The sequence below is a fragment of the Convolutriloba macropyga genome, unplaced genomic scaffold (assembly GCF_964194025.1).
Source record: "Convolutriloba macropyga unplaced genomic scaffold, txConMacr16.3 SCAFFOLD_3225, whole genome shotgun sequence".
NCBI lineage: Eukaryota > Metazoa > Xenacoelomorpha > Acoela > Convolutidae > Convolutriloba > Convolutriloba macropyga.
Genome location: NW_027453721.1, coordinates 15,606 through 29,000, shown reverse-complemented (window position 1 = coordinate 29,000; position 13,395 = coordinate 15,606). Strand labels below are relative to the sequence as shown.

The 13,395-nt window shown below is 36.8% G+C and overlaps 1 protein-coding gene across 1 annotated transcript; it reads right to left on the bottom strand.

Annotated features, from left to right (window-relative positions):
* Positions 1-2,181: 2,181 nt before the first annotated feature.
* On the bottom strand, positions 2,182-10,688 carry LOC142358506 (retinaldehyde dehydrogenase 3-like; the record flags this gene model as incomplete). The annotated part of the gene is made up of 4 exons (XM_075409898.1): positions 10,545-10,688; positions 8,141-8,376; positions 4,019-4,172; positions 2,182-2,309 (listed from the first exon to the last, which is right to left on the bottom strand). Coding segments are annotated over exons 1-4 (662 nt in total), but the record flags the coding sequence as incomplete, so codon positions are not given.
* Positions 10,689-13,395: the final 2,707 nt, after the last annotated feature.

The window sequence follows — 13,395 nt, the reverse complement described above, 5'->3', positions numbered from 1 at the left end:
AAATCTGCTGTAAATAATGATAAGGGTACTCTCCTGTCTCCCACGAGAGACCATGAAGGAATTTAGATACCCACAGGAAAGATCTTTGCTCACTCGAACAAAGTATGTTAAATGATTTTGGAGGTAAAAACGAAATTATATCGTTGTAATTTTCGGTAGATACCGCAAGTTCTTTTATTATAAAACCAGATTTTTTACTTCGAAAGCCTTCAAAATCAAGAACTACCGCTCCGGATTTCAACATTCCAGCAAATTGAATAAACTATTTTTGAAAGATTTTACGTATAAACAAAACGCAATTCCAGTCACATGACCAAGGTACTCATTTGTCACTGAACAAGGTAATACGTAAGAATAGCCTGGACCCTTTTCACTATATTCATAAACAAAACCGGAAGCGTCGTGGAGTATGGCATGTAATCTCAAAATTTTTAAATTTTTGAAATATTTGTCTAACGAAGAATTATCAATACCAATCAAACCTCCGTACGGCCGCAACTTCAACGAAATATCCAAATCAAGATCCGGATCCAAATGCAAACAAGTGGCTAAAAAGTATAAAAATCGTTTACCGTATTGTGAATATTCTTTTTCGATTTCCTTGTAAGTTTCGTGAATTCTTTTCAAATCAAGCGTTGCTATAGTTGCCATTTGATCTATGCACACATTCTCCCAATAATGATCAATTTTTGCTAACAACTGACCAAAACCACTTAATCACACGTCTAAATATCACATAATAAGCCCCTCCCCTCTATTAGGGTAATGAGACTACTTTTTACATGTAGCCTTAAATTCAAACAACCAGAAAGAACTAGCAAGAACGGCGGAATAGAACAATCAAAACGGCAATAAACAGCAGGCGGAAAGATTTTATCCCGCCTAGCCTATTCCCACTTAACCACCACTACCTATTATCCTATGGTTAAGAGTCGAATGATAACCCCCCCTTTCTTTACGTAGGTATTATATACTACTTATATATAAATATATATATATATATATATATATATATATATATATATATATATATATATATATATATATATATATATATATATATATGGATCTTTTCTGTTTGTGCCCCCCCAGCTTAGTGGGTGCATATTATTTGCCCCCCCCCCAGACTCACGTGCAATTTTTTTACATAGTGATTTACTAGGTAATGTCACGGGCTCTGTAATTGAGGGCGCAAAACGTACTGGAGGGGGCACAAACGGAAAAGATCCAAATATATATATATATATATATATATATATAAATATATATATATGTATATATATATATATATATATATATATATATAAATATATATATGGATCTTTTCTGTTTGTGCCCCCACAGCTTAGTGGATGCATATTATTTGCACCCCCAGACTCACGTGCAATATATATACATAGTGAGTTACTATGTATTGTCACGGGCTCCGCAACTGGGGGCGCATAACGTACTGGGGGTCACAAACGGAAAAGATCCCAATATTGCGTACTGGTTAATGCGGTGGATTAAATGGATTACTCGCAATCTGTGACGGAGTTTGTGAGGAAAATTGAGATCTTAGTGGATCAGAGGTGGAAGTGTCTGAAATAAGACTAATATCTTTTGGTGTGTCGTCTATATTGGAAACAGTGTGAATTGGCTGGAGGCGTACATCCAATATTTCTACTGCTACACATGCCTTTCGCTAAAGATATTTATAACACGGATCTTTACCGTCTGCGCCCCCCATGCTTAGTGGGTGCATATTTTTTGCATCCCCACTCCCATACGGGCGCAGTTGCCATATTTTTACATAATGATTTATTTTTTGACGTGATCTATCACTGGGGGAGCATAACGTACCGGAGGGGCACAAACAAAAAAGATCCTAAAAATTTTCTGAAGTATTCAAAAAACGCCTAGCAAGCTCCCCCAATTTTGGTGACGTTTCTTATTAAGTGAGCCAATCTGTTCGGTTGATCTTGATGTTATGCAGCGCCCAGAAGTAAACAGTGTAATTACGCAATAAATTTCGTTTAAAAGCACGCACGTGCGTTGTGGTGGTGGAAGTGTTATGCCAAAAATACGCTTGGAGGATCTATACCTTCCATCCCGCGCCTCAAATATATTTCTTAGTTGAGGTGGGGGGGGGGTGGATTATAATTCGGGAAAAGGAAATAAGGGAATTAAAAAGACAATTACGATCTCTTCAGTGGATAGCACTGACCAGGTGGAAATCCAGCCTCTATCGCCATATCTCCCATCATCAGAGTAGTGAGAGGGGTCAACTCAGGTGGCTTCATTACCACTGCATTCCCAGCACACATGCACTAAAATTACCGAAAAGACAGTAACCAGAAATCTAGATTTTAAAATCAAGCTGAAACTGCAGTTTAGCCGTACCAGGGTCGAAGTCTCATTGGATAAGCAGATAATTCGTGCCAAATTCGCTGAATGCGTGAAAATAATGTAAGAAAATGTGCTGAATGTTTGAATGTTTACCTGTATGTGCTGTACGTGCTAAAAGCAACGCTTGCTACAAATTTCGTACAAAATTTCAACAAATTTTGACAATTCTCGCATAAATTTCAAAAATATCCACATTTTTGGCTCAAATCGTACGCAACTTCCGCACTTCGAAAAATTGACAAATATTCAGTATATAATTTAAGTCTCAGTTCAGCACATAATCAAAAACGAAATCATCACTGCGCCAGCCCATCCTCGCATATATTTGACATTAAAGAGATCACCACATTCAGCCCAATGCTTATAAAATTTAATGCGCAACTTAAATATCAAACAAAATTTTTACTGTTGATTACTTCCATAGTTTACGCAGTTCATACCCTGGCCGACCACTCGCAGAGCATTGCAGTGCTGAAACCTTGTAAATACAGAGACTGTATATAGACTTTTTTAAATATTTGTACAGATTTTGTTCATGTCACAATCTACACTGATCAGATTTTTCAGAGCAAAATTGCACCTCAGATTTTATCTTGATTTTGATCTGAGCATACTTATTATCTTGCAGTTATCAACCTAATCAACAATATTTTATAACTCTTGTCAACCTAAAGCCATTTTGTTTATAACCTGTTTCAGCTCTGATTTGTCAGCCAACAATACACTGTTTTTAACCTGTTTCAGCGCTGATTGTGCATCACACATTGGGCATATTCACACCAGACTACATCACATCACAGGCATATTCCAATCATACTACATCACATCACAGGCATATTCACACTATACTACATAACACCACAGGCATGTTCACATCAAACTATATCACACCACAGGTATATTCACATCCCGGGACATCGAGAATACTCCTGCTGAGTGACCCGGGAGATCGAGAATAAACCTGCTAAGTGACCCGGTAAATCGTGAAGACAGCTGCTAATAGACCCGAGAGATCGTGAATACACCTGCTAAGTGACACTGGAGATCAAGAATACAGCTGCTAAGTGACCCGGAAGGTCGTGAATAAAACTGTTCTGATTATGCGAACGCACCAGAAACGAGACCCGAACGCACCCTGGACACACCTCGAACGCACCCAGATTGCACCCCGAACGCACCCCAATCGATCGCTCAGTATCCAGCATCTCTTTCAACAGTAGTATGCAGCGTGTATGCAGCTGTTAACTGGTAAAGTGTCTATACGAATTGCAGGCATTTTTCACGCTTTTCTGACATGCTCAGGCAGTTTTAACATTATCAAAAAATTTCACTGTACTGTTGTTTCTCTGAAATAACTCTGCACAGTTTGAATAGTTGTTCTGTTTTTTTTCTGGACATCATGACCTACTTTTTTAAATAAACGGTTTCAGTAGGATTGCTTTGAATTATTTGTAACCGAGTATGACTACAAAGAATTTCGTAGTTTTGTATGATAAGAGGAACCCTGAAGTTTGCCCGATGATGGTCTGTTCACAGGTCACTGCGGTCTGGTTCGTAGAACTGGGAAATATGGTCATAGAAGTTAGGAGGTGACATTTTGTTCACTTACATCAGCTTACAGCTTTCTCACCTGAGCAAGTTTCACACAACTCATTGCAAAAGGATAATTCCATGGGGTGATTGCACCCACCACCCCAACTGGGTCGTATTTGGTGAAACCCATTTTACCATCCTCCATAGCCAGAGTTCTACCCTCTATTTTGTCACAGTAGCCGGCGTAATACCTGCACAAAAAGGGATTAGAAGGAAAAGACACATATACGATGCTAATAAAAATGCAACTGTTGTAAGTCCCAGGAAATGCTAACTTCATCGCATAAAATTATCTTGTAATAGAGTGAAAATGTTTGCTCAATGATAGTAAAATCAATCGTGATTTCTAGCTTAAATCCCTACCTACCTAAACAGGTTTATAAAAACTCGTTAAGTAGTCTACCTGAACAAGTTTTATAAAATTTATTAAGTAATTGATACTGTAAGGTAATTGTTATGCAATTGTTACATAATAAGCAGTACTATTGTGCCCCCTTCTGTGCTCTACTTTACCACGATATTACTTGGCCTACAGTTTAGATAGCCGAATAATAGTTTAAGCGCAATTGCGGACCACTGTTCATGGCCATGGCTCTCATGCGCTGTGGGATGTAAAGGAAATCGCGGGTCGGTTATTGCGGCGAAGCGCGCCCATCGACCCAACAGTCGGAAATTCTTTTCGCTTTGTATTCCGGTTTGGCTAGATGCCATACCATGGCGTATTGTGTTCTATTCAATTTAACATTATATGTGCATGCGTGGAAAGTTATTAGTCTCTGATTGGTAAATAAATGGCTCGTTTATATTCCAGTCAAGAATAGCCACCCCTTTTGCAAAAGGGGGCAATTGTTGACAAGATCCTTTACTTCTTCCGAATTTTTTTTGAGAGATAAATTAGATTTAAAAATGCTAATTTTGTTGTTAATGAATATAAAAACCCAAGCATGTTTGAACGATCAGATACCTTTTTGTGTTCATCAGTCATGAAACATTGTACTTTCATAAAAAGTTTTATGATTTCAAGAACAATGTTTATGACACTTTATAGAGAGATCAAGGTGTCGTCTTCTGAATTTCTAACTAGGCTAACAGTGAGAGGACTCTGTCGCCCAGAAGATCGATCAAATAAAATAAACCAATGGCTTTGAATTGGTGAAGCAAGCTTTACTTTGTTACTCTGCTATTTCCCCACCTCCACTCTTATATGCTGTTGGAAAATAGATTGCATTGAAATCAGTTAATTCGCAATGGGGCTCGTAATATCAATTTGAATTATATGGATGACAACTGTAAGAAAATTACTTGCATATCAATGGAAAGGACAAACTTAAGGCAATTTAAAATAGTAATTAAAAGAAAAGTAAAAACAATATCCACGGTTCACTTCCCAATTGAACTATATCAAAAATTCTTAATGTATCCCAACTGGTCTTGCAATTGCAAACTTCAATAGTTCAGTCTCAACCTCAATCTCGTCTTTTAAAGTTCAGTCTCACTAAACAACTGCTTTTACACACTTGGGCGAAAATCTCTCCTGTGTTCAAGTTTCTGAAGTTCTCCCTAAAATCTCCAAAGTCTGCTGAAATTTCTCTGTGTCATTTAAATTTATACTCAACCAATATGTTTTTCTCCTAAACACACAAACCTTGATCTTTTAAGTAAAAATTGAAGCCTACAGGTGAATTTTGTCATATTCTGTTTCTGCTATGCAAACAAATCAATATCAATTTATGCTCCGTCATTCAACTGCTACCAACCATTGTTCAATTTTCTCCCTATCTTAAATACATGACCTTTGGACTCTTATGAAACCAAACCCACTTTCCTTCATCTCATATATGCACTTGACATGTCAATCAGTGTTTGCTTAGAAAACATTTAACGTTGCTCTGAAAAATTCTTTTTCTTCTATTTTTCGCTATCAAATTAACTAGCTGCAATCAATCTCTGTCAAACATCATGTGTTGATTAAATGACTAAACTAAACTCTAAACCAAAGTCCAATTTTCAATTTCCAATTTTGAAACCAATTTGTGCAAGTCCCTGTAATTGTACATGCCAATGAGACCATTTTTCTTAAAAAGCTAAGAACTTGATCTCAAGTGTTCATCCAAAGGTCACAGGTCCAAAACGAGGGGTCAAGTTGATCAAACTAATTATTGTCATGGCATGTCCTTCCATTTTGGCAGCTACCCACAAAATTTCATGGCCTATTTCCCACTAGAACACGAGCAAGGACCGCGCACACTCTTCATCGACCTCACGGATGACCCCAAATTTCAGAATTCAATATCTCGGGAAGTAGTGGTCCAAACGTCTTTGGAAGAAAATTTCTAGTAAATATAAGTTAGCACCACCCTGCTTACCAAGTTTCGTGACCTGCGGATTAGCCGTTGCGAGTCGTTTGCAATTTGAAATTTTTTAAGGAGTCGCTGGTGCCGAAATCTAAAAAAATCCAAGCTCGTCAAAATGGACCAGTTGGGTATTGTTTGTCACTAAATGTCTCAAATAATCATATTATTACCATTTCGAAGTCATTCGGTGGCTCAAATAAGCCAATTTTTGTTTTCGGCACTCAGATTATCCCAAAACACCAACTTCCGGTAGCAGCAATAGAAAACCTTTGAAAAGTTTCACTAACCCTCCAAAAATTATAATGCTGCTACCAATACTCCACGAGCAGTTCAAACTTTACGTCTCTTAGCACTGGCGTGAGGTAGTTCCTTGGGGATTGAACTGGGGTCAAATCTGACCTCAAAATTGGACTCCTTGCACCCAAAACAGTCTATCTACGAATTTTCTGGTCAATCCGTCTCCAACTTTTAGAGAAGTTACTATTTTAATTTAAGTGCTAACTATCTTCCGGCAAAAACAGCCTATTTATCGCAGAAGACCGAAAAAGTTATCCTAACCCTTTTCCATGGTGATCTCATACATTACTCTAAACTTAATATCCATTGCAACCCTTAATTAGCCTTATATCATACTCGAACGATCATCTTTCCGTTCAAAAAATCGAAAACCTTCAAATCACTTTTTTTCCGGTGTTAATAGCTCGGGGTTGGGGGTCGGATTGGCCCAAAAAGTATACCAGCCTGAGAGGACTATTGGGTGTACCTGACATTAAATTTTGATAAATTTTCGTTGAATATAGCTTCAAGAGAAGCATGGCAACAAGTTCTGCTACCCCTTTACCTTTGTGATTTCAAAATAGCACTATTATTTATTTAAAGCACACAGAACGTGATCATCTTAATTTATTTTTCTCTTAGTTACTTTCATTTTAACCTTATTTTAAATTTTAGATTAAATGGACAGCAGAAAATATTTTGAAGTCGTTCATTTTTTCCAAATTCAGAATGGAAATTTTAATTAATTCAAATTGAAATTCCAATTCTGTTCAAAGAATCTAGTTCACTTCAAATGTTCGCTCTCTATTTTACTTCTAAATTTTAATCACTCATTTCAACTTTGGCCTGATGCGCAAAGACAACTTTGCTAAGTAAACGAAGTATATCGACAGCTCAATATGCTTTTGTTCATTAATTTGTTTGCTTAAGATATATCCCTCAACTCGCCTCTCTGGCGCCTTCAAAACAATAACCCTTTAAGAAAGAACTCTTATTTCAAACACATAATTAACTTTTCTAAGTTGACCTGAATTACCTAACTCGCAATATCTGGTTATGAAATTTTCCTGCGTTCTACACTCCTCCCTCCTAGATTATTATTCTTCCGAATAATTGCAAGCCGTTCTACTATGACCCGATTAACTTAATAGTTGACCCAATAGTCGACAACATAAATAGTATCACGCAGAGTGTTGCCCTTTAATAAATGTTGCCTTGCAAACAATGACTCACTAGCAAATCGAGTCGGGCAGAAAAAGACCTGTTATCAAAAGTTACTGCGCAGAAAAAGACCAGCCAATCACTAATCATAGGCAAATTGAGGTTCTACAAAACAGAGTGTTCCCAGTTTAAGTTTAGCCTGTTTTTGCACTTCAAATAATGAATTATTAATTTTGTTTTCAAAATTTTTGAGCGGGTGATACAGATTCAGGTATTGCATTGCATTAGTATGTCTAATCAAGCTGTGGAACTTGAAATAAATAAAAAGACTTTTCAACATTAGAAAAATGTTTTTTCGATTTCCAAACCTGAATATATTTGCGCAGTTGAAAATGTCCAAAAGGGCCATCAAAAATGGCTTCCCGTTATCAATGACCTCCACCGTTCCGATCATTGCGCAATCCCGCTCCATGATGTCTGCAAATTTTCCAAGAATTTTGCCTCTGTCTCCTGGGTTCATTTTTCGCCAAGGTGAGTTTCGCTTCATAGCTGCTCTGGCAGCTGCAACTGCTTTGTCAACATCTGCTTTGTCACCCTCTTGGACCTGTAAATATATCAGCAATCTTAGAATTTCTCCCCTTGAAGGCTTGCACTGTCAGTTACCAAAAAAGTTAGATGTAATATGGGTCTCAGACTTTTCTCATCAAGACAAGTCTCTTAGTCTTCTCTGTGTAATTTGAAAACTGCATTTTTTAAAAATTATTTTTGGGGCGTTTCGCTTCTGTGTGATTATAGCAATCTAATATGTATAATTGATTAGATGTATAATAGTGGGCTTCCGAACCCACGTGAACATGTTCTTTGTTAGACTAAGATGTGCTGGAATTCTTGTATATAACGATGATAGAAAAAAATAGTTATGCAACATCTGAACTATGGACGTTAGGGTGATCATACAGATTGGCGCGATCTTAATAGAGACTGTTTTGTTGGCATGTTTTTGTTTGCCTAAATCGCTGTGGCAGTGGAAACATTGGGGTTTTCTCATCATTAAAAGCTTATTAAGGGAGGCCTAAAATTAATCAGCTTCAAATATTTGTGTCTGTTCTCTGTAGAACTTCTCTGATGCAGACTTTTTGAACCTTGGAAAAAATAGTCCCCTGAAATAATACCGAGACTTCAGAAATTCTAATTTGATTGATTGGAAAGTTTGAAAACAGAACACTACTCTTAATATTGACTCAGAAGAATTAATCTACGGCTAACTAAAAATTAAACTAAGGTAAACATAAGTACGCAAGGTGAACATTCAAATTAGTGCCCAGACAAAATAGTTTGAAAAACAAAAAAGCGGTCTCAGACAAAACAGCAGTTGTTTTGAATAACAATGCGCTCCATAGATATATCAAACAGTAAAGTGCAGCTTTGACATTAAAAGAGTGCTTTGAAGTCGGAAAGCCAAAACCCCGTAACAGTAGATGTTAATGCTCTAGACGAATTTTCGGAGGGAGGTCGGTGGTTGAAAGGCGAGCGGACTGAAAAATTTTCCGAAAAAAATTAATATAGCCAGAATGTTCCGAAAGTGCTAAAAATCCCAGAACTCAACCACGGGTTATTGTGTTAGAAAAAAAGGAAAAGCAAATATATTTTCAACAATAAAAAAGTGTTGAATTACGCAAAATATTGGTAATATGGGGCAAAATATTACAATAACTTAATCGATGCATATTGAAATCTAGAGTAGAAGAATTCACATTGAAATTGATTGGTTTCATTCTACTGATGTCTCATCAAATTTTGCTTAACGTGTATTCTCGTGGTTGCTAATCTGTCTTCCAAGGCTGGGCTGATTTTTCTCTGCTCATTATCTACAAAATCTGGTAAATGGCAATTATCTCTGATAACTCTGATTTGTTCACGGCGTATTCTGGCTCTATCTTTGCTTTTCGTAATACAACAGCGTTAAGAAGGCGCGCCATTGGTGAGTTGGTGGTGTCTAATGTAGTCTTAGGTTTCAAAAGCAAGCAATTCTTATAATTTTTGTCTGACTGGGCCCTCTGATAACATAATTTTGCGTCTGTATTGTGACGGAAAACATCTTGAGGTACTCTGTTTTAGGATTGTCTCCTATATCAAAACCTGTCACTGTGCTTAACAACTAGTTTTGCTTCAATTCTCAATACGTTGATATATTGTTTTAGCTGTGGTTTTTTAGATTAATTTTGTTTATTAATGCGCTGGGTCACTATTTTTAAACGTTTGGAACTATTTTTTTCTGGGACTGTTTTTCTGTTCTTTGGAATCTTTTGTCTGATATTTACGTTTTTTCGCACTTGAAATAGCTAACTCCCTCAAACTGGCAAAGATAAATGACTTTCCTCAAACCTAGTTATGAACACATTTTTATCATAAAAGTGAAGTGTACTTACAACTAGGAGCAATTTTGCACTCAAAGGGGATTCAACGTGTCATCTTGACGGAATTGGAAAAATTTGACAAGTGGGGGGGGGGCTCGTGTTGACTAGAGGTTGCCAATAATGACTTTGTTATGGCAGCAACAAAATTTTACCCAGTCAACGAGATAATTCAAATCTATCACTGTATTATTGGATTGATAGAAGTTAAAGAGAGTACTGAAAGTTATTAGGCTAGTTGTTTTGCATCAAATAAAGTTTTCAAGACTACAATTTGCTCATTTCTTTGGTTTCACACATTCTCGACTATAAAAATTGTAGGATGCCTTTCAAAGACTTATTCCGCATAGATACTTACCATGCATATTGTTTCCTCTGTTGCTGGGTTGACAGACTCAAATGTCTTCCCACTAACACAGTCCACATATTCGTTGTTAATAAACAATTGCGTCCTTTTGATTTCTGGGTTTTTGATTGGCTTAATAGCAAGTAGTGCTTCCATTTTTTGATAACCTGGTGCAGTTTTGCAGTTTTTGAAACAGTGAGGTTGTTTTCGATGTAGAACGGATAGGCGTAACGAACTATTTGGTGAAAATGTAGCTTCTATGAAGAGTAAAGCGTTTGTGCAAATTTGTAAGCAACACTGTTCAAAGCATAAGTCAAGACAAATTATTTAGATGCTCATAATCTGACCTCGAACTTTCACCAACTCTTTTGCAGGTCCTTTTATTTATCGAACTATTGTGAACTTAGTTTATTTCGTGAAACTACACATGTTAAGCTAAACGACAAAAAATATTATAAGACGAGGCATTACAACGTCAGCACGCCATTTAACCATTTCAGACAGATACTTATGACCGCTACCTGATAAAGCTCACCTCTTTAAAATTACGATCGAATGTGATACAGATGAACTCTCGGCTTTTTCTCATCACATTAGAAAATTTTTTCTGTAGATATATAACTTTGATCTCAGCATTCAATAGAGTGTACTGAAAATTCTACCGAAGAAAAAAGGATATATTTCATGAATGTATTTGGAACTTAATTTCTGAAACCATCTTTTGAATCGCTGAATTATTTATTCTTTGTCAGCGGCGGCCTAGCTATACCCGTGTGACATTCTACTATATGTTAGTTAACTCCTAGAGAAATTTTGACAGCGCCATTTCTTCGATTTCGCAGGCTTTTGTTTATAACTTTTCACACTTCGGAGCTTGCTCACAGGTTCTTTTGACAATTTTTCGTCTTGATCTCAGCAATTAAAAATTTCGCACAGCAATTTTTTTTATTAACGATTCAACTCAGCTGTAGCTATCGTTATCTCTCTTCTGAGAGTAGCAATTAACTTAGAGCACGACATTTGATGTTAAATATTTACACGAGATGAAGTAAGAGCTTTGTATAATTTTTAATCATATTCATGTTGAAACGTGATCTGAGGCCAAGCTGAAGGAAGAATCGAGGTGTCGTTATGCCTTTAGCAGAAATAAACACGGTGTTCATGCAATCTTCGCTACGATCTAAAAAATCTTTTAGTTAAAATCAATTTTTTAATCGTTAAGTTGTTAAATAGCAACTCAAGAGGCTTTAATGACTTTATGGCCATGACGGAATGTACAAATATGTTTCAGCATGACATTATAATGTATATGAGGGTCAAGACATCCTGACCCTCATAGTTAAATAGTGCTACTACTTGAAAACAAGTTGATTCCAGTAATCCCTTTTCTGGATAAAAAAGTTTGGGAATTTTTAACTTTTGCAACCTTGGCCAAAGTTCCATACTTAATTGTCAATGTTAGTAACTAAATAAATCTAAGCGAGAATATTAACCAATCAGAATCGAGTATTTAAATTACGTATAGAATTGCGTCTAATATACACAAAAAGTTCCGGAAAAGTTCGTATAACCTAATTTTAAGTAAATAATACCATGATATGTATCGAATAAGGCGGTTTTAGGCTTAATATTTTTAGGTTTTCTAGACGATTGTTGATCGATTATGAACTGATTCTGACGTCAATGACATCAGACAAAAAACCAGTAAAAGAGCATCAAAAAAACCTTGCCGTCTAAACTCTCACTTGTTGCTATGTACGTACGATAACTTATACGTTGGTTTATATCGATTTGGATGAAGAATTAAGCTTACGAAAGAGTGTTTTTCACCTTTAATATTGATGCCTCTCCCGGTTTACAAAGTAGTTATACTTCATTATAGTTAGTTTTCCAATTCTTATCTTCAATGACAACATCAATCTGAGAAACTGCATGGTTCTACAATCACAACACACAATACACCACACCCTCATCGTGAACAGATTGACCCAGTTTCAATATCGACACCAATCGACCAATAAGGATCATCTATCAACATATCCCTCATCAGTTGACGAGCAGAATATATGAGCTCTGTCGGCGTCGGAGGACAAAGCTGCACCTCGTTCTCGTGACGTCATTGGAGAAACGACATGGGAACGATACTCCGAGAGAGGTGAGATTTGAGGGCGATCACACACATCAGAGGAACTGTCACGCCACCCCCACAAGCAGGGACAACAAGAACCTCCTCCGGAAAAGACTGGACGTGGAGCAGTGGTTGGACCGCCGGATCAGATTCCTCTATGGACTCAAGGCCACATGTCAGGTCTCAAAGAACTGTGCAGAGGTTGGCAAACTTCGTTCCAACTTACCAAACAATCCAACATGCTGAAGGGCAAAGACAGATGAAGTTTTGGCGTGTTAAGGCGTCCGCAAAAAAACTTGTAGGACAGTAATTTCCACTAGAATTTTTGCAGTGATTTATTGCTTTAAATTCATCTGTTAGACGGCAAGGACCCAACCCCTAAAGGGAAGTTTTGGTAATTTTTTTTTAGAGATATGGTGCCTTAAGAAGATCCTTAACTGTATCAGCTCAAAAATAGATAGTCGGTCATCAGTAACACCCAGTAACATAATTTTTAAGACAAAAAAAATCGATTTTGGAAATTCTTGGTCGAGTTGTCAAAAATTTGAACAAATTGATATAAATGGTTCGTATATCAAAAAATTACCTCTGATATAGAGAAAAATGTGAGAACATAATGTTAAATTGTTCAATTTTGAAAATTTTTGGTCAATTTGAGGCAAATCAAAAAAATTTAGAAAATCAATACCGAATATGGATAAACCATACTTTCAGGTATATAACCGTTCAATTTAC